A 21,392-nucleotide genomic window follows, 5' to 3' on the forward strand; every position below is an offset into this window, starting at 1 on the left:
ATGGTTGAGCCATGAAAACAGTACTTCTAGCTCCCATAACTCATTGGAATGCTATGCCCATTTCTTCTGTACTAAGGTTATCAGTAGTAAACTGATTAAATAATAATGAAGTGCCATCTCAGCTTGCTCAGAAGTAGCTTTAAAATGCTTCTGTATAAAGCTCAAATTACTTTCAGGCCCTGTGCTTGTCTCCAGTCAATGCATTTTCTTAAGGAAAATTTGAATGCAGTCATTGTGCACAAGCAGATAAAAAGTTCTTCGTAGGGTAGAAGAAATCACCATCTTAAACGTTTTTTTTCCCCCATCATGTAGAAGAAGAAAATAACATTGCAGAACACGTCAGATGGTATCAAGCATTCCTTTCAGACTGACAACAGTAAAACCTGTCAGTACCTTTTGCATCTCTGCTCTTCCCAGCATAAGTTCCAGCTGCAGATGAGGACCAGGCAGAGCAACCAGGACACTCAGGACATTGGTAAGGACTGTGCTGCCACGTTGGTTTTTAATAACAATCTTTATGTGCTTTTATAAGAGAAGAAAAGCTGGACTTCAGCTTTGATAATTCCACTGCATGCTACACAGGTAGCTCTGCGTTTGCAGGGGTTGTACTCCAAAGCTTTTATTTTGAGAACAAGAGGGAGAGTTGGCAATTGCAAAGAGCTAGCGGCCAGGAACAACTCTTAAGTATCTTAAGTAAAAGAAATCTAAAAATAATTAATTAATAGTGCCTTCTCACTTGATTAATGGCTTCTGGTACATTTAAGATAAAATAATTAGAGGTAGTTCTTTAATATGATGTTAAGAGTTTGTCCAATGTGAAATGTTTTGAGTTGATTACGTGAGGTTACAGATAAAATAATGTAAACACAATAGAGCAAACAAAGCAGGAAGCATTGTAATGGTGCTGTGTCTGTAAGCAAGTGAGTATGGCTGTCTTTATGCTACTTCCTTTTTGGTGGACCTTGCTAAGGAGCAACACTAATGACTTCTCTGCCAGTTTTCTTCAGATAGGAATTGCCACCTGATTTGTGTGTATAAAAATAGCGGTGTTCTTTTAGGAAAAAAAAATAAAAATAAAAATCTGCAGAATAGAATCATTTAAAAGCAAAAATAATTAACAACAATCCAACAGCCTCTGTACTAATTAATTTCTGTCCTGCGTGGAGCAGGGTTCGCTTGGCTGGTGGCTGACTGGCCTTCACTGCAGACCTGGAAGTGATCTTTGGGTCAGTCTGCCTTCTCACTCTCTCTTTGTTCCATATTTGTATCTGTCTGCATTCCAGTTGTTGTTAATCCAGGTTTCCGCTAGCATAGCTGGGATGGAGTCTGATCCCAAAGCAGTGGAGACTGTGATCTCTAATTTAAAAAAATAAAAAATAAAAGAATCATGTTGCAGCCATGCAGCCGAATCACTGTCACAGAATCACAGAATTGTAGGGGTTGGAAGGGACCTCCAGAGATCATCAAGTCCAACCCCCCTGCCAAAGCAGGTTCTCTACACCAGGTTGCACAGGTAGGTGTCCAGGCGGGTCTTGAATATCTCCGTAGAAGGAGACTCCACCACCTCCCTGGGCAGCCTGTTCCAGTGCTCCGTCACCCTCACTGTAAAGAAGTTGTTGTGCACATTCCTGCAGAACTTTCTATGCTCCAGTTTCTGGCTGTTTCCCCTTGTCCTGTCTCCACACACTGCTGAAAAGAGTCTGGCCTTGCCACTTTGCCCCCCACACCTCAGATATTTATAGACCTGGATCAGGCCCCCTCTCAGCCTTCTTTTCTCAAGGCTAAACAGACCCAGTTCACTTAGCCTTTCTTCATAGGGGAGATGCTCCAGGCCCTTCACCATCTTTGTGGCCCTCTGCTAGACTCTTTCCAAGAGATCCCTGTCTTTTTTGTACTGGGGAGCCCAAAATTGGACTCAGTATTCCAGATGAGGCCTCACCAGGGCAGAGTAGAGGGGGAGGATCACCTCTCTCCATATGATTTTAGCTGCATGGAGAAATTATTCAGAGAAATGGAAGAAGACCCAGCATGCATGGGAGTGACTTGTCATGGAACATTACAACAGAGGATGGAGACATGGGAAAGAGCACTTCATAGTCCCAGTGCTGCACAGTGTTGTCAGTGATCTGGAAAAAAAAAATCATCATTATAACACATGTAAATCTCATAAAAAGTGTTAGACTGGGAAAATAAAAGGAAAATGCCATTTCAATAACATTCTGTCTGTATAAATAAAAAGAGAAGAGGCACAGAGCTCAGGAAAAGTAGAATTTATGATTTTGTGGTACACGAGAAAGGGCTTTTACTATAACTTGAGGGATAATAATTTCTTTTATTCACTTCTATCACACAGTGACCAGACCCAGACACTGAGTTTTAGGAATGAACTTGAATACCTGAAAGGGTATTTAGAAAACCACAAAGCACCGAGAATTAAGTTGGTTTTATTAAGGAAGTCTTCTGAGCGCATGAGAATTCTCAGTTGGGGGTTGGCAGAAAGTATTCACCTGAAATCCATAGGAAAACTGTGGCTTGTGTTGGCAGGGATTAATAGCAACATCAAGAAAAGAGCCCTTAAAATATTTCATGAAGGTACTTTTCCACAGGATGTGAACCCAGCCATAGGCAGAAAATGGAGATTTGTGATGTCTGCTCCAGCAAAACCATTCTTACATAGCTCACCAGGTCTGTCTATGGTCATGACTGGGGCAGCTCTTTGATGTGGATATGGAAGTGGCAGTTGTGCACTAATTCACATTTTAAAATGACAAAAAATGTCTTCCACCACTACATCTCTGTCTGTGTGCTTAGTATGGATTGAATATGGATCAGTCGGGAGTCGGGGATTCAAAATTCTGGCAAGGCCCAGTCAGCACTTTGCATTCTGTTCTTTGCAGCAGATGTGATTTGCCTCTTCTTAAGGCCCTGAAGCTTAACAGAGAGTGTGAATGCTAATAAAGGGGATACTTTCCTATTTAGTGTTGTTGCACTTAAATGCAGCAGATGGATAGGGCAGCATACTGTCTTAAGTTTTGTGTCCTTAGTGAACTAAATGGACCTGATGATGATGTGTATTCTTAGCATTATGGCTAAAGATAAAAAATAACCTTGTTGCATGCCTTGTACGGGGAGATCACGCTGGCTCTGCTGTATAACTTGAAATTGTTTCTTGTTTTAAAAATTTCACAGAGCGAGCTTCCTTTAGGAGCCTGAACATCCATGCGGAGTCAGTGAAAGGATTTGGCATGGGGCGGGCCATCAGCACGGGCAGCCTGGCCAGCAGCACCCTCAACCGCCTTGCCGTGCGCCCTCTATCTGTGCAGGCAGAGATCCTGAAGCGACTGTCCTGCTCTGAGCTCTCGCTCTTCCAACCACCCTCTGGCTCTTCAAAGGACAAGAATGAAAAGACTTCGTGGGAGGAAAGACCCAGGGTTATTAGCAAATCGTTCCATGATCTGAGTCAGAGCCATATCTCTGTTTACCCTCCGAAGAAGAATATTATCACAGCTTTGGACTCTTCCTCACAGAAAATAGAGGACTTAATGGGAAGAGTCTTTCAGCGAATGCCAAAATTTGATAGTGGATCAGCAGCAGGAGCATTAAAACTGAACAAGTAAGAATCTGTCTGAGCACCCTGAAATTCCTTTGTGTACATTTGATGTACATTTTGCATCAATTTTAATTTATTATTCATACCATTATTTCATTACATTGATCCTTCCCTTCCCTCTCCCAATTTCCTTTTCCCTCTGTCTGATTTCCCTTCTCTCCTTCTCCCCTTTAAGTTCAAAATCTCATGCAGGTTTAAGTAGAAGTCCTGAAAGAAAGAAAAATGAATCGGACTCATCATCCATGGAAGATACCGGGCAAGCCTATGTAGTAGGTCAGCACACAAAAATACTGTTACTGTATTTACTAACAAACTACAGTTGCTTCGTATGTAGTGCTTTGATATTCATATAAACTGATGGTAGTTTTTTGACTTGAAAAGGGGATGAGGGCAAAGCTAATGCAGGCAGATTGCCTATTATTCCAGGTCAGCTGTAGCAAAGAAAAAAAATATATATACTCCTATGGACAAAGTATCCAACTGTTCTAATACTACAGGTGTTCAAGGTACTGCACACAAGTAAGTCCTAGTAGCAGTAAAAGAGTGTGTTCACAAAAACAAAACAAAAAAAACCCAATGTTTTAGAGCAGAAAAAGTGCTCCAAAGCAGCTGAATACAGTTATTTCTCACACTGGGATATGGTATGTTAATTTTTAATATCTCTGTCATCAATTTTTGGTTGCAGGAGTTTTCCTGTTGCAATAATAAAAGCTAGGATGATGGAAGTATTTGCAACATTAGCTTTCTTTTTGTGTGTTTAATATCGTAACTGTGATTATTTATGTAGCTTTACAACAAGTGAGAGGTGGGTAAGCACTCAGGCAGTAACATACAAGCACTACAAGTACCTACACTGCACTGAAATCAAGACGGAATGGGGAACTGGGGCCTTTCTGCATTATGAGCAGAAACTACTGAAGAGGGACATAAGGCATGTAGTTTCTGTAGTGACTGAAACCATTTGTCCAATGCATTGAGCTTTACCCATGATCCATCTGGGGCAGCAATTCTGATCTGATCTTAGGGATATAGTGGGTAGTCTTGCTGAATTCTGTTGCTCATGGTGGGGAACATAGCTCATCAGCTGAAACTTCAGGGTTCAGATGGTTGAGGAAGCCTGGACTTTGCTTAACTAAGAAGCTGCAATTATCTTACCTCCTTTATTTCCATAACTTAGTATGTTTTTTATCCCCTTTAAAATACTGTAATACTTACTTGGCATTTTCCAAAGAAAATGTGACCCTGTGTGTAAAGCAGTTTAAATAGAAATATGTAGAAATGCTTGTTACTGCCCAAACTTGCTTGTTACTGTATAAAAACTTGCAAGGCTGTGGTTCTGATGCTTTATAAAGTTAGGCATATCCATCAAATTGAACTATAAAATTTAGTCTTTGTCTTAGGCTTTTTCTTAAAGCCTCACTGATTTCTTCTGAAGTTTAGAGTGGCTGAGAAGGCCATAGTTCTGTCCTTTCTTTAATTCTTTGCCTTTGCATGAGCTTACACCTATCTGAACTTCAAATTGTGACCAAAGCACATTAATGTTTGGAATTTGCTCAACCATAGCCACATTGGTGTTTGCTCATTTTAGAAATAAATACTCTGCTAGTGTGATGGGCTCATGCATGTTCTGTATAAAGCCTAATGTGTCTTCATAGCTTTCTTGGGGAAAAAAATCATATTAATGTCCAATACTTGCATTCATGTTGCAGGTGTTAGCATGAGTAGCTCTGGAAATCTTCCATCATCAACACCATTAAAAGAGAGCAGTAAGTTGATCAATAATAATGCATCCATTCCATTGGTTAAGTCGGTAACTTTTAATTTGTACTTGTTGAGAGCTTCACTGGCACTTTTTCTGTTCTTTGACTATGCTTACATCAGACCTCTGCCAATCAGTTGAATGGGATTTTTGTCTAAATCTATCTCAAATACTGGTTTGGGGGTTGCTTCTGGAGAGAGATTTTTACATCTGTCTAATGCTTTTCAGCTGCGGAGAGTATCTAGTTTGACTCCTTAAAGGTGCTGTTACCTGCAACAAACTTTGTTCTTCAAAGCTCCTTTCCCATGCTTGTGAGGCTGATGGTTCTACAGTGCCCCAAATGACCACGTGCTGACTTTTGGAGTGGAGAGGGGTGGAGATAGAAGCCCTTTTCTGGTTGGGGCTGTCTGCTGTGTTCTCTTGCTCCAGTTTTTTTTGCCTGTTACTGATGTGTAGAGTTCAGTAATGTTCTGTTGTTGAGGAAGTGCCTGTACCACTTACAGCAAAACTGGGTCACAGGCACTCCAGTCCAAGCAGTTCCATCTTCTCCGGGTAGATAATTCATGAGTTCAGACTGACAGTGTGCTGGCAATTTAAACAAGATAGGTCATAGTAGATATTTCTAATGTTAATTGTTTCAATTAAAGATTGTTAAGAGAATTCACTCAGTAACCTTTTAGTAACTTAGAACCATAGAATGGATTGGGTTGGAAGGGACAGTCAGGCTGCCAAGGGCCCCATCCAACTGGGTTGTGAGCACCTCCAGGGAGGGTGGGCATCCACAGCTTCTCTGGGCAACCTTCTTTTCACAGATGGACCCATTATATTAGAGAGGATTTTCAGGTTATCAGAGGAGTGATCTGTTCTATGGAATAGAACTCAAAGACAAACCTGAAAGGATGTCAGTTTGCATGTGTTCATCTGGTGTCTGACTTAAGAAATGTTGGCTTTTCAGGTGAGTCTCTGCAAACAACACAGAGCAGAGTTTCCTCACCAGAAAGAGAGATCACTTTGGTGAACCTGAGAAAGGATGAGAAAATGGGCCTTGGTATGTGGCTTTAACATGGTTGAATTGTTTTGGATGTTTGTGGAAGCTGAAAATAATATAAAGATTTTGTGTTCTGTGTTTAGGTATTTACTGTAGGACTGAGGAAAATAGTCATGGGCTGTATTTTAAAGACATTTAAGATGCAGAAGCCTAGACTTGGTTATTCCTTGGTTACTCCTGCTGCTGATTTGAGTGGTGTTTGGCAAATCCATTTCTCAGTTTCCTTGTATTATGTGTGAGCTAAAGTTTCTGCTTACTGTGAAGTAATCTCTAAAAATGGCATTGAGGGTTTACCTTTGTGTTCAAATAAAAGCATTGTGTCATGTGGACACCTCACAGTTGTGATGACTTAGAGGTTTTCAAGAAGTAAAGCTTATAAAGCTATTATAAATTAACTGTGTACTTCTTTTATATTCTCATCATATAGCTGAATTGAACTTCAATTATGAGGTTTAGTGAGCCCAGAATCTGAGATATTTGGATTCCATTCCTTGTTTTTCTACTATTGTTTTTCATAAACCCCCATCATTTTCCCCCATGATTTGGTATCACATACAGTTTAGAGGAGTTCTTTGGAGCATCTCTGTTCTGTCACAGAGTACTTTAATGTAAATTTGAAGGGAGAAGGAGTCCTGGAGATCATATTAACACTGCATAGTAACTTAAGAGTTGACCGAAAACAAGAGCAATTTGTAGGGACTGTCCCTTCTGCCTTTTCTGCTGTTACTTTACTCTTTGGAAGCCTGACATCTTGGAAGTTCGTTTTTCTTGACCATGAACATCTTTCCCAGATTTACCTTGTAGAATTGATAGAAATAGATAGGAAGCTTAAAAGGAAAAACAAATTTGGTGCACTTTTAATACAGAACACTGGGTTTGAAGAACCCAGTTCTTAACACCAGAGTCAGATACTTAAATAAGGCGTCTAAAATTTAGAGTAACAGAAAAAGCATATCATCTGGCCAGTGGGAATGTAAGCAGTGTCTTCAGATTCTCTCATAGATTCATTTTTATTTTATTTTTTTTTAATTTTACATTTAATAGAATGGCAAAAATTTTTTGCCTGCTTTGAAATACCGGCTTGTGCTGGACCAAGTTGGACTCTGCTCACTGACATTTGCATCCTTTGGGCCTTTTTCAATAGGCTTTCAGATAGTTGGTGGAGAGAAGACGGGGAAACTTGATCTGGGAATTTTCATTCACTCAGTGACTCCTGGAGGGCCAGCTGATGTGGAAGGATCTCTGAAACCAGGTGAGTGGTGTGAAAAGGGAAAGGTATACATGACAGAAAAGACCAAAAGTGAATGTTGGATTGTGTCTAAACAAATGCTTTTGCGCAGGACACCGACTGATATCCGTGAACAGCACAAGTTTGGAGGGAGTCAGCCACCACACAGCATTAGAAATTATAGAGAATGCACCTGAGGATGTAACACTCGTTATCTCTCAGCCCAAGGAAAAGCCATCCAAAGGTATGGAGAGAGGTATTCCTTGGTATTAAACTACTGATCTGAGCAGCTGACTTGGCCATACATCACTTCTGTGCACCCTGGTTAATACGTGCTTACAGTTGTGTTAGATACTGACAGCGGAAGCATTAACCTTTACAGTAGGATCATTTGGGGTAATTTTCAGTGAGGGCACACTGGTTGCACCTTATATAGAAAGCATTCTGTATGGTATAGAATGGTAAAACCTTCAGTGGTTGTAAACTGAGAAATTTGTGTAACATTGTAGACAGGATGTGACCGGTCCCTGCTGACTGTCTTCTCTTCTGGCTTTCAGCATCGTGCAGCACCTCACACCTCACTAATGGAACCAAGACCTATGTAAGAAGACCATCATCAGTGCAGGACAATGAGGCAGAGTCCTCTTCAGAGGAACCTAGCAGGTCCCGTGCTCATCAGAGGGCTGTAACAGGCAGTGTGTCTGCCTTGTCAGGGGGCAGGCGGGATGGGAGTGTGAGCTCCCAGGACTCCAGGACTGAGAGTGCTAGCCTGTCCCAAAGCCAGATGGCTGGCTGCTTTGGCAGACGTGCCAGTGGCAGAGCCCAGCAGGATCCACAGAAGTACAGTGACTCCCAGTCTGTGGTTTTGAAAACTAATGAGAAGAGGAGGTCGTCATCGGACAGTACTCGAGCCAAAATGAAAAGGTCGGGAGTTGTGGAGTCCGTGGAGTATTCTGACCGAGGAGATTCTGACATGGATGAAGCAACTTACTCCAGCAGTCAGGAGCAGCAGGTTGCTCAAAAGGCACAGTTTATTTCATGTCAAAGTTTCCCATTGGTGTAATAGTGGCAGTGAAATATCTGTCTGTTGGAATGAATGAGGTGAAAGGAGCATGGGGGGAATAGCAGCCTAACGCACAGTTTGTCTTCTTAATGCCAAATACTGATAGCTTATTTCTACCAGGTTAGTGATTTCGTTCAAAATAAGTGAAGAAATTCACTCCTGGAATTTCAGAGCCTTTTCCAGCTTCACCATGTCATGGCACGGGCACATCTTACTCAAAGCAGATTCTGCTTTGGAATGAATATGTAATGCTCTTGTAGATTCTGTAACATCCATTCATTTAGTTTTGTCTCATGTGATCATAGTCTGATGGCAGTCCTAAAGAGATAAGAAAAGTAATACTGATGTAACTGAAATGAGAGCCTAGAGTAGCAACTGAACCTGTATCTTTTGACATTGATCTAATCAATGGAAAAATACCCTTGTCTAATGAAACTTCATTCTTGTCTCATGAAGCTCTGAAGTGAGCCATGCCCTGAACAAAGACATTCTTCACTTTGCTGAAGTTACACAGCGGAAAGTACTATAAATTCATCCCTAACCTGTAATGACCGCTGTGTTGAGCTGATGAAGAGAGTTTCCTTAATTTATGCTAATTAATGCAACAGAACCTGGGCTGCTATAATGGCAAAGCACTAGTTATATTTTCTGTGGTCCATGACATAAAAGACTCAACTACTGAAGGCCAAACGTGTTTCTGCACTAATGCTGTTTGATTGCAGCTGTGGAAGAGTTAAAGCACTGTGTCTCATGTGCTATATACATAGTGGTACTTTCCCAGGAAACCTTTTGGCTGCAGCTGATTCAGAAACACATCCCTTAGGATCTGTTCTAACAACAAATCTCTTTTTTCTTCTTTTTTTTTTTCTCTTTTTTCTTGTTGTTGTTTTAAATAAAGGAATCTTCTTCAGCAAATACAGCCGACAAAATGAATTCTAAAAACGTTTCTGCAGAACTTCTTAAACCTGGAGATATCTTTGAGGTTGAACTAGCCAAAAAAGATAACGGCTTGGGAATAAGTGTCACGGTACTGTTTGACAAGGTTTTCAGATGTTTTCTCTTTTTCTCTACTCCCATAACCCATTAAATTACTAAATTCCAAGGAAGCAAAATATTTTCTGGAGCCACTGCAGAGCATGTAGTTTTACTGACTTACAATTAGTCTTATCAAAACTGAAAAATAGTGTTGTAAATCCTTCATGCCATCTTCCCTTCAGGTAACCTTCATTTGATGATTTACAGTGAAATCCCAAAGTCAAAATAGAATCTTATCGCAGCAGCTGCTTTGCAAGTACAAACTGAAAGATGGGCTTTGTCCCTTGCTCCCCAGTAACGTGGCAAGTTTGCAAGGGGAAGAAATTAGAGCTCTCCTGCTGGGCATCACATGCAGAAAAGGGGTTGTGTTACCTCAGAGTATTTGCACTCCATGCGCATGTACTGTGTTGTGTTCCCCCTCTGCTGGTTAAAAGGCAGAAAGCAAAAAACTACTGAGATGCAAGTTAGACCTGTCTGGCAGTGCCTCCTTGCAAGGTTACTGCCCTTGGGAGACAAAAATGTACTTTTTAATGGGTGAATTTCTCATCAGGTTATAAAATTTTGATGGTGATTCACACTTAGGGGCTGTCACACCTCACAGTGGCACTTCAGAGATAAAGAAAATTAATCCTAACTGATATGTAAATGTCTTTCGCTGCTATGTTTTTGTTTTGTGTTCAGAAATGCATCTGAGTATTTTAATATTCTAGAATTATCTCTGGATGATAGATCAGCACTATGCAATATTTTGAGAATGTAGTATAGATTATAACAACAGAGAGCGGCTATTAACTGTAGATCAAATCTGTTGGGTTTTAGTGGCTGCTTATATCTAAACCAAGTCATTCTTCTCCCGAGTGTGGCAGTGTGGATAGGCATATGGGTGGAGTTGGAATTTGTAACCCCTGAAGTCACATTGCTCTGTCAAGTTCTCAGTGACTGGAGGCACAAAGGGTAAGAAAGGCATGGTTACTGAAAAGCAGCAAGCTTGCAAGGCCTGGGGTTTTGCAGAAGCCATCACAAAATGCCAACAATGCATTGATTGCCCTTGGAGGATTACCAAGTAGTGCCTTCACTGCACTTTCCTTTTTCAGCCTCCATGCTGAGCCTTGCACTGCCATACTGCATAGTGGAGAAAAGAAGAGGGACACAACCAGCTCTGTGCTTTAATCTTTCAGATGTAGCATCACACACTTTCGGAGTGAACATTAACATTCTGTTGGTCTCCTTTTTCCCTCCAGTTTGTGGAACAATTCTGACAGTGTAGCATTGGCTGTCTGAGAGCCTGGAATGCAAAGGCCCACAGAAAATAGTGCCATTTGAGCTTGAGCAGTTTTTTTCAGTGTAGACCTTCAAAATTCTATGACCTGAGAGAAAAGAAGCACTCCTCAGTTTGTGTTACATCAGAGGGTGAACTGGAGTAGGGCACTGCATGGGATACATCTCTTTGGCTGTTGCTGCTGGATGTGCTCACACAGTTCTTGGAGCCTTGTGTGCATGCATGTTAACTCCAGCACAGCAGACATGCTTTGCTGCACGATACCTGTTTGATTGGAGTGCATTTGCATTGTGATGCATTGTGTTTGTACAGTCTTCCACCCTGGCCTCACTCGTAACAAATTGCATGACTGTGGACCATGCTTTGTAAAATGTTTTTGTTTGATGTGCCAGTAGCCAAAGTGCTTCCTTGAGTGCAGCTATCCTTGTAGTGTGTTGAATTGAATTACAAAGTGTTCTAGCTGTAAAATGACTGACATATCCTATTTTTGCTCTCCTTTTAGGGTGGTGTAAACACAAGTATAAAGCACGGTGGTATTTATGTGAAAGCGGTTATTCCAAAAGGAGCAGCTGAAGAAGATGGCAAAATAGAAAAAGGTATTTGGGGTCATTCCATAAAGGATTCTGAATGTGAGAAATGGTCGGAGAGCTGCCCAGGGTAGGCGTGAGGGCACACTGTGGCTTGGAAGCTGGGAAATCTGTTTAACAAAAGCACAATCTGAGAAGGCATCAAGAGGAACAACCGCTTTCCTGAGGTCAAGTGTTTATGGTCTTAATTCAAGATTTTGTCTCGAGTGATGTGGCAGGTAATTCTGGTAATGTGAAGACAGAGGAGAGAGCAGCAACAGAACCAAAAGAAAAATGCAGAGATTGTGGAGGGGAAAGTATGAAACCTGCTGCAGGATTATTATCCATAATGCAGCCTGTGGTGGTGAACACTTCTCTGTGTCAGCCCTGGGGAGGGAGAGCTTTTGCGCTATTTATAGTCCTTTTACTTAGTGTACAGGGTAACTTCATATATAAAATCATTGTAATGGCTGTGGCTTTTCTTGTTTTTGAGCCAAGCATCAGTCCTTACTGAAGAGAGAACTGCTCTTACAGATTGAAATTGGTTTTTGATATAGATGTAAGAGCTTTGTGGCAGATCCATCGTTCCAGTAGTTAATGCTGGCTTTGATGTGGGATTGTCCCAGGTTGGTTTAGTTGCAAAGTTCTCTTTGCTCAGAAAAGGAAGAGGAGATTGGGTACTACGAAACATTTCTTCTCAGAAAGAGTGGTGAGGCATTGGACAAACCTATCCAGGGAGGTGGTAGAGTCATTGTCCCTAGGGTGTTCGAGAACCATGAAGATATGGCATTGGAGAGCTGTGGTCGGTAGACATGGTAGGGATGGGTTGAGGTTGTAGCAGATAATCTTAATGGTCTTTTCCAACCTTGATGATTCTGTGATTTGATTATTTACTTCAGTCACTGCCTTTGTTAGCTGAGAGCTTATGGTTTCTGTGTTTTATTTATGTTGTGGTTCATTTTTTCTCAAGTGATCGATTACTTATTTCTAGGTGACCGTGTGCTTTCTGTCAATGGGGTTAGTTTGGAAGGTGCTACTCATAAACAAGCTGTGGAAATGCTGAGAAACACTGGGCAGGTCAGTGGCTAAAAATCCTGACAAACTAGACTATGCCATCTCTGTGACCACTGCCAGTTAACCAGAGGATATTTCATCTTTTCAGGTGGTGCATCTGCTGTTGGAAAAAGGACAGATTTCAGTGGCAAAGGCTCATGCTCCAGTAACACCACAGTGCACACCACCAAATCTGGTGGGGCCATGTGAGCCTCAGGAGACACCAGCAACAAGAACTACCAACACCAAAGACTACAGCTTTGTCACTGCAGGTCTGGCCATGTAGGAAAACACTGAAAGAATCCTTGAGTTATATATAACTGCTTTTCTGTATCTCCTGTGAAATAGAAAGACAGGGGTCAGAGTTGATTAGGAATCCATACCAAGCCCCTGTACATCATGCAATTTTTGTGTTTCTGTGCCATTGCAATTTGTTCTGAAAGTTTCCTTTCATATCTCGTTAACACAGTTCAGTGACTGTGAACTGTTTGCTCTCTCACTGTTCCTTTTTTGTTCCTAATTTTGCCAGCAGGCCAGGGCTGTAGGACTGTTGAGATAGAAGGGTGCTGCTAATTCTGGTGGTGCTAAGATAAATGTAGTGAGGGTTAAATCCTCATATAAAAATGAGAATTCCTGTTTTATATAATTGCTGCTCCTGTCTAGATGGGAACAGACATCCTGCCTGCCAGGAGCTAAAGTTGCTGCTCTCACAGGTATCTGTTCATGGCCAGAACAGGCACATCAATCAGTTATGATGACAGTCTCCTTAACGGGCTTCTGGAGAACTGAACTTTGAGGACACCTCCATGTGCTGTGTGGCGTGGAGTTAGGAAGGCAAGCTATCAGCCAAAGAACATTGTGGCTGAAGGCAGAATACACTCCACTTGCTTTAATGGCCAGTGTGCTGTAGGAAATAATGTGCTACCACTTCTCTTACAGAGAACACATTTGAGGTAAAGCTGTTGAAGAACAGCTCAGGTCTTGGGTTCAGCTTCTGCCGTGAGGATAATCCTACTCCAGAGCAGCTGGGCTCAACCATTGTGAGGGTGAAGAAGCTCTTCCCTGGGCAGCCCGCTGCAGAGAGTGGGCAGATAGACATCGGGGATGTCATTCTCAAAGTGAATGGGGCATCGCTCAAGGGTTTATCTCAGCAGGTTAGTAATTTTTCTGTCTGTCTTCATGGTGTACGTCGTGCTGTGGTAGTCCTGCACATCTTGGTGGCTCTGTCTAATACTGAACCCAAATATGGCCGTAGGAAGTCATCTCTGCCCTGAGGGGAACATCCCCAGAAGTCTCTCTTCTTCTTTGTCGGCCACCGCCTGGTATACTGCCAGACATCGATCCTGCTTTGTTGGTAAGGCCTGTGGCATAAGATTCTTCTTCTTTAATTGCTATTTGTGGGTTCATTTACTTGGTATGGTGGGTTAGATAATTAAATGCAAGATAGAGATGGAGGGATGGGGGAATTGTGCTCACAGAAGGTTGGCTCCTGTGATAAATTCCTCAGGAGTGTACTGAGAAGTTCACAGACATGGAAAGAACAAGGGCCTTTTTGTGGGTATTTTGTTTGGGGATTTTGTCTTCCTTGGCTTCTTTAATTTTTGTACTTTAGGATTTTTAACTGGGTTTACTATGCTGTTTCTGAGGCAGGTGTTGCTTTGTAGCACATAGATTTGAAGTTGATCTCAAATAGAAACTGTAACGTGTGTGAAATATATTCTATGAAACAGCAATTTGTCTGCTTCTGGTGTATGTACAAGTAGGGAAGAGACTGTTAAATTTACCTGCTGGAATTTAGAGATGCCCCAAAAACAATTTTCAGAGTGTTCTGGTTCTTAAATTGGAAGAACAGGAAGACATTGCAGGATGCTTGGAAAAAGTGGAAATTAAAATATTGCTGCAAGATAGACCATAGAGAGGAGTTTTCCTACAAAGCAGGCTTTCCATAATGCAAGGAAGAAAGCGTAAAAGGAGCAGAAGCAGGTTTTCTGTGCAAATTATTTTAATTCTGTGTTCAAACTAGCAAAGCTGTTCAAGTCTGATTGCGGAAACTTAAATGTATAAATACAAAGTGATGCTAAAATTAGAGTGCGAAGATGGACAACTGAACAAAATAATAATACAAATAACTCATCCTGTAATTAATTTCAAGTACAAAATGCCTTTGATAAAAGGGCTCGTGTATCAAAATAGGTGAGGGGGAAGCAATAAAGAAACAAGTGACAGTTTTTGTTTATAACACTATTGCAGATTGGAATGTTCATGAATGCAAGAATTTGACCATAATAGCATAAGTGAAGCTTTTAAAATTTCTTTTCCTTAAATGATTTTGCAGTTCTTTAGCACAATATATTTCTAAGCTCTGCATACTTTGTCTTGGCAAAGTTGCATTGAACTTAACTACTCTGTGATGTATTCATCCAACTGGGGCTACATGTTGATAGAAGAGGCCACTGAGTCACAGCCTTTGGTAGTTTTATGCAGTCTTTGCAACTGCACAACTGGAGTTTAATCCATTTAAATGTCCTTGCTTTCTGTAGACTCCCATCAGTTCACCTCTACAAGTATTTCCAGATGTCAACAGAGAAGTTTCTGGTCCATCAAATGAAGAACAGGGTGACAGCTCAGATGAAAATGAAACTACTGATTTGAGCAAGAGAAGACTGAAGTCTCCCTCAAGGAGAGACAGCTACAGTGACAGCAGCAGGAGTGGTGATGAGGAGACGATGGACTCACTGGCACAGCTGGGTCAGAGCTGGAATTCTGCCCTCTGCCAGCCTCCAGATGAAGCTGTGACACAGGCACACAGCCAGCACGAGGCACGTGGTGCTCTTCGCACCATCTTGTATTCTGCCCACGAGACTCCTAGCAGGTCAGAGCTTGAGGACAGGTGAGTAGCTCATAATGATTCCTGTTGTGCATTCATGGGAATGCTTCTTTTGTTTTGCTTGCTAGATCTGTATAAAATCAATATTGGTTCACGTATTAATTTACTGTTGATAGCCATGTTGTATTAGCTGATCCTCCTTGTCTATCTCCAGCACTCCACTGTTGGATTTGACATCGATCCCACCCTGTAGAACCATTCCTGAAGTTACCACATCTGTTTTAATGAACAGCTGTTATGCTGCTCCTGCTTCTGAACTGCCTCCACGCCTGGAAAGAATATCCTCACTACTCAACCAGCTGGAAAAAAGTGCTGAAGAATATGAACCGGTAATTTCCTGCTTCTGTCTTTCTGAGGTTTAAGTGTAACCTCTGCTGTGGCAGCTGGAAGTTTTTGTAGCCATAGTTTGGAGAGTGACTGAATAGAGGATAGGCATATTAATTTACAAATGTGATGACTGTAGGTTATACACGCAGTGAACTGGGGATGTCTTGTAAATGGCACTTAACACTCTGAACTGTGCTCATACAGGTGTCTGCAGTTGTTTTCCCTCTGAGGTTTTCAAGGATTGATAATATTTCCCTCTGTGAGCATCCTGTGTGCATAGGCAGATTTGCACACATATTTTGTGTATCTCTTTAGCCTAGAAGCTTGGTGTTAAACATATCCCTAGTTCTAGGAAAGTTCTCAGGCCAGATGTATATGCCAGTTACCTTGTTGTGTAGTTGGTTAGAGATCATGGGATAAATCAGGCCAGAGGGGTCCTCAGGAAACCCTGTTCTTTGCTGCTTTAATCAACACTTTGTACTCTATTGCGAAACGTAGCATAGTTTTGAGACTTCTATGATAGTTTCTTGCCACCCTGAAAACATTTGTGCAGAGTATCAGAAGGAGCTTGTGCTTCCATAGCCTCACGTAATTGATTCACAAATAAAAAAGAATGTGACAATTGAGCCTTGGTATGTTTCAGTTGTGGAAGCGTCCCAGGTTACACAGCTGTTTGTGCCCATACTCCCTTTTGAGAACTAACAAACTGTCTCCTTTTTAGTCTCTTCTTCAGAATTTATCCACAAGCCTTCATGGCGTTGTGTGAGCGTCTGTGCAAATGAAACAGATACGTGTCTTTGAAATGACAGTTCATGCAAATAAAAATGAAGAAGGTTTATGTATGCATGCAGTTCCCTGGAAAGACATAGTTTTGTCTCATTGTAGGAAAACCTATTCATCTACTTCACTTGACTAGGTCCTGCTGTGCTGTCTTCCTCCAAGAGCCCTTTTATGTATGATAGCTAGTTCAGAATAAAGCAAGGTGCCAGTTTTGATGTGAGCCTTCACAGCACTGTTTAGATCATTAGGCCTTCAGTCCAAGGTCAGCTTCAGGCAAAAGAGCATCCTGTCCAAATGAGAGACAAGTGCTGGATACAGCTGAGCTGAGCCTGCTCTTACAGATGACTCAGTGCTATCCAGGCTTGTGTTCCATTTATACCAACTGGTGCATTAGTTACCTATTTCTGTCAGTGTTAAATTCAATTTGCCCGTGGTCTAAAGCCACTTCTGTTTTTTTTGTGTGTTGTTAAGTGCTACTTTCTTCCCCTAGGAAGTAGAACTCCAGGTCACCATGACCAAGTCTGAAAAGGGCAGCCTGGGCTTTACGGTGACCAAAGGGAGCGATAATGTGGGCTGCTACATTCATGACATTGTTCAGGATCCTGCCAAAAGTGATGGGAGACTGCGACCTGGGGACCGACTCATAAAAGTGAGAGAATTACCATTTCCAGACAAAAGGGCTGCATGAAAATAACAGTTTTGAGCCAAAACCAGAATAATTGTGTGAACTCTGTTGTGTGCTAAGATTAAATAGAATCATAGAATCATAGAATGGCCTGGGATGAAAAGGACCTCAAACATTATCTAATTTCAACCTCCCTGCCATGGGCAGAGTCACCAACCACCAGACCAGGCTGCCCAGAGCCACATCCAGCCTGGCCTTGAATGCCTCCAGGGATGAGGCATCCACAGTCTCCTTGGGCAACCTGTTCCTGTGCATCACCATCTGCTGGGGGAAAAGCTTCCTCCTAATATCTAACCTAAATCTCCCGTCTTAGTTTAAAATCATTCCCCCTTTTCCTATCACTATCAACCCATGTAAACAGCCGATCCCCCTCCTGCTTATACATTTCCTTCAAGTACTGGAAGGCCACAATGAGGTCTCCTTGGAGCCTTCTCCAAGCTCTGTTGATTCTGTCTCCACAGGTTAATGACATTGATGTCACCAACATGAGTCATACAGATGCAGTCAGCTTTCTCCGTGCTGCCCCAAAGACTGTCAGATTGGTTCTAGGACGTGTGCTGGAGTTACCTAAGATGCCAATATTGCCTCACTTGCTGCCCGATATTACACTAACGTGCCATAAAGAGGAGCTAGGTAATAGAGAATTATAGTGCTCTTTCATGCTAATGTGATTATTTTTCTTAAGTTCCAAAGAAAGTATTAGACCTTATTTTGTTTTTTGTTTTTTTTCCTTCTTCCTGCACAGGTCTGTTGTTAGCAGGCGGTCATGACAGCATTTACCAAGTTGTATATATCAGTGACATTCTCCCCAAATCAGCTGCTGCCAGAGAGGAGAGTCTCCGTGCACTAGATATTATCCATTACATTAATGGGGTCAGCACACAAGGAATGACATTGAAAGAAGCCAAAAGAACATTAGAAACATCCCTTCCTTGGGTCGTGCTCAAAGTGACCAGGTGTGTTCTGAAACTGCATGCTTCCCTGTACTTACTGCTTTTCTCACTGATTATAAGTGGGTAAAACATGTTCCAGGTATGACAGCTATTCACCAGAGCAGTATCAGCTGGCATGTTATTGAGGGCTGGTGCTACAAAAAGAGAACATATGCTCTCAGATTTGCACTTCAGTGCAATAGAAGGGCACTTAATACTTGCTGTGTTTAGTGTTTCTTGCGAAGACAAAGATGTGTCAAGCTATCAAGTGTTAAAAACATTTGCAAAATATGGCACAGAATGTTTTAATGCAGTTTTTCTTTTTTTTTTCTTTTCCTTTTTATCTTTTTTTAATCAAAACCATTACTGTGCATTCTACAAATATATGTATTTTTAAAAAAGAGAGAGAGAATGAGAAAAAACTGCTGTGTGCTTACACAATTCCATCATGTGGATGTTCTGGCACAGCTCTGAATGTCAGAACCCTCTGGCACAGACTCTGGTACACCACCGTATTTTTACTAATCCCTGCTTCTGTTTTTATGGAAATACTGCAGCCTGACAAACGTCAGACTATTCCTAAGTTTTAAGTTCTGCTTGGAATGGGAAACCTGGCAACATTCCCCTCCATTTTGAAACCTGCTTGTCGTGCTGATGTTCTTTGCTCCCTCCCTGCCTATCCTTTAATTTGGAGGCAAACAAGATGAAATCTCTGTCAGAACCTGAAATAAAACTGCACAAAGCTCTCATTGATTCCTGAAGTAGGAACCAACCTAACTACCAGTGTTTCATCTCTGTCATTAAATGTTCTTAGCATTCCAGACCTGTTAAAATGCAAAGTGCAATGACAAGTTTTGTTGATTGTTTATATTAAGATGCACGTATGTACAATAACTGTGTTTTTTGTTTGTTGGTGGTTTTATTGATATATATATGTATTTATTTTTTTTTTTAATGAAAATTTCTGTACATGTTTCTTTTCATAGAGATGGTCATCCAGTACTTCCAAAATCCAGGAGCCCAGATAGCTCAGATTCATGGTCAAAGAAAGCTAATGGTAAGATTTCCACGGTCACTTACTGCATGTGAAATGCACATCTGTAAAAATGAAGGAAGTGTTGTGGGTCTTACATGCTCTCTAGTGTGCATTGCTGCACTACAACTCTGTTTGCTGAGATAGCTGCAGCAGGCATTTATTCAGTTTCTCTTGCAGTTCTGAAATTTTCTCTCATAATAAGCCTAAGTCATTCAAGGAGTAAGTTTAACAGATTCATTATTATTATTACATATATAGAATTTTTTTTACTTGAGTCTGGTTTGTTCTGACCACAAATAAAAACATCATCCTGTTACATCTGCAGTGGCTTCAGGTCTGACGTTCATCTTCTCTTTTCCAAGAGTAAAACAGCCCAGACTGATTTTATTGTATCCCCAGGGTTTGTTTCCATCTGTCTGCTTTCCTCTTCACATGTGGTGTCTGCAGTCCCACACATGGTGTGGACTGAGGTTCACCAGTGCCTAGCAGACGAGCAATGGCTTTGAGCATTCTGTAGACTCCTTTAGTACTGACCCTGTGAAAGCTAAGTACTACTTGCTTGGATTTAGTACCAGCTGCATTTGCTTCTCTGCTGAGTCACTGCGTATGGTGCCTCTTATGTCTGAAACATTCACTTTTTCCATTGACATTTGGTGCTTTCATTTGTTTTGATTCATCACAGTCTTGTTTTTCACACCTCTCCATTAATGTATCATTAGTTTTGAATATTGATCTTGCCTTTTGACATCATTTTAGTTCTTCCAATTGCTTATATACTTTTCAACTATACTAAACGTTGTTTCCAAAAACTTGGTCAAGATACTGGTTAAGAACCAGCCCTGTAATTGGATCTTGGAAGACACTGCCTTAAACACCTTTATCTTTCTGTGATTTCATCTAAATGCTTCATTTCTTACACGTGCTTTTACAAGCAAATCCAGAACTGCACTAGAAACTAGGTACATAGCAACTACTTGTTCCGTGTCTCATTTATTATACCAATAATGTGATGTTTGGGATAGGCACTGGTCTTTTATATCACAGTATCGCTCTTTTTGTTACCAAGGAGGGGAAGGTACCTTAGAGTGAGGACCCAGCTGCAGATGATGTGTATTGGTTTTGTTTTGCTGTTGGTTGTTTTTTTAGGGGGGGGGGGGGAAAGTGATAGATGATTGTGAGGTAGTAATCTATACAGTTGAAAGGAAAGGAAATCACATCTATTTCCGTAAGGTGCAAGTGCTGCCTTCCAACTGCAGGTTGTTAGGCTGCTTATCAACATTCATCTTTGCTTAGAGTTGGTTATTTTTATGAGCATTCCTGCTCTCTCGTTCCATTGAACTTAAAGTTCAAATAACCGTAATCAAGTATAGGTCATCAGTCATAGTTTTGTCAATGACCATTAATCAAACAGGCAGAAATGTTACCCATTTCACAACACATCTTGTATCTTTTATATAAAAGATCATCAATGGAAACTAATGTAATTACAGTGGAAACGATGTTCTTAAGTTGTTTTTTTCCCATTTTATTTAGGCTGCTCACATGGTGATCCCTGTGATAAAACAGAAAAGACGACTGATGCCTATGTGCCCAAGGTAAATATCCCTCAGGGGAGGACATTTTCATTACCTAGAAAAAAGCATATCGTTTATACAAGTTGTTTTTTAGTGTGTTTGAAAAAGTAAATTAATTAAACAGTGCTTTTCACCAAACTGTGCAGATCCAGCTGTTGCTGTTGGATGTGAAAAAGCAATTATAATAATAAATGCACAAGTTTTTGGCATTAATCTTCTCTATCTTTGGGACTGCTCTTTAGAAAGACGAATTACCTCATAAGGATACAAGGCTGCAATCTGGTCTCTTTCCAGCTTTTGCAGATGCTTGTAGTTGTTTCTTCCTTTTTACCTCTCTGTTTTTTCTTGTTGGTTTGGTTTGTTGTTTTTTTTTTGTGAAGTGGTATGATGTGGGATCCAAGGACTTGGAGCCTGCATATGTGTTATGGAGGACGTAATAATGTGAGATACTATTTTGTGTTTTCTTCTAGTAGTTCTCCACGTGTTTTATTTTTCTTAGTTATTGGTGGGTTGTTTTTTTTTTTTTTCCT

General features: G+C 41.1%; 1 protein-coding gene across 5 annotated transcripts in view; it reads left to right on the plus strand.

Moving 5' to 3' along the window:
* Nucleotides 1-21,392, plus strand: part of PTPN13 (protein tyrosine phosphatase non-receptor type 13) — a 102,124-nt gene that overhangs the window by 71,350 nt on the left and 9,382 nt on the right. For 3 of the 5 annotated variants that reach the window (XM_072334944.1, XM_072334941.1, XM_072334940.1), the window contains 21 exons: nucleotides 313-475; nucleotides 3,190-3,613; nucleotides 3,786-3,883; nucleotides 5,320-5,376; nucleotides 6,325-6,417; nucleotides 7,562-7,669; nucleotides 7,758-7,889; nucleotides 8,203-8,669; nucleotides 9,607-9,750; nucleotides 11,525-11,618; nucleotides 12,580-12,665; nucleotides 12,751-12,913; nucleotides 13,581-13,795; nucleotides 13,897-13,995; nucleotides 15,182-15,531; nucleotides 15,683-15,857; nucleotides 17,126-17,284; nucleotides 17,782-17,953; nucleotides 18,066-18,276; nucleotides 19,239-19,309; nucleotides 20,822-20,883. In XM_072334944.1, the coding sequence (XP_072191045.1) occupies nucleotides 313-475; nucleotides 3,190-3,613; nucleotides 3,786-3,883; nucleotides 5,320-5,376; nucleotides 6,325-6,417; nucleotides 7,562-7,669; nucleotides 7,758-7,889; nucleotides 8,203-8,669; nucleotides 9,607-9,750; nucleotides 11,525-11,618; nucleotides 12,580-12,665; nucleotides 12,751-12,913; nucleotides 13,581-13,795; nucleotides 13,897-13,995; nucleotides 15,182-15,531; nucleotides 15,683-15,857; nucleotides 17,126-17,284; nucleotides 17,782-17,953; nucleotides 18,066-18,276; nucleotides 19,239-19,309; nucleotides 20,822-20,883 (3,543 nt within the window). The remainder of the gene's footprint in view (nucleotides 1-312; nucleotides 476-3,189; nucleotides 3,614-3,785; nucleotides 3,884-5,319; nucleotides 5,377-6,324; nucleotides 6,418-7,561; nucleotides 7,670-7,757; nucleotides 7,890-8,202; nucleotides 8,670-9,606; nucleotides 9,751-11,524; nucleotides 11,619-12,579; nucleotides 12,666-12,750; nucleotides 12,914-13,580; nucleotides 13,796-13,896; nucleotides 13,996-15,181; nucleotides 15,532-15,682; nucleotides 15,858-17,125; nucleotides 17,285-17,781; nucleotides 17,954-18,065; nucleotides 18,277-19,238; nucleotides 19,310-20,821; nucleotides 20,884-21,392) is intronic. The other 2 variants (XM_072334943.1, XM_072334942.1) reach the window with 2 other exon arrangements.

The sequence above is a fragment of the Excalfactoria chinensis genome, chromosome 4, assembly GCF_039878825.1.
Source record: "Excalfactoria chinensis isolate bCotChi1 chromosome 4, bCotChi1.hap2, whole genome shotgun sequence".
NCBI lineage: Eukaryota > Metazoa > Chordata > Aves > Galliformes > Phasianidae > Excalfactoria > Excalfactoria chinensis.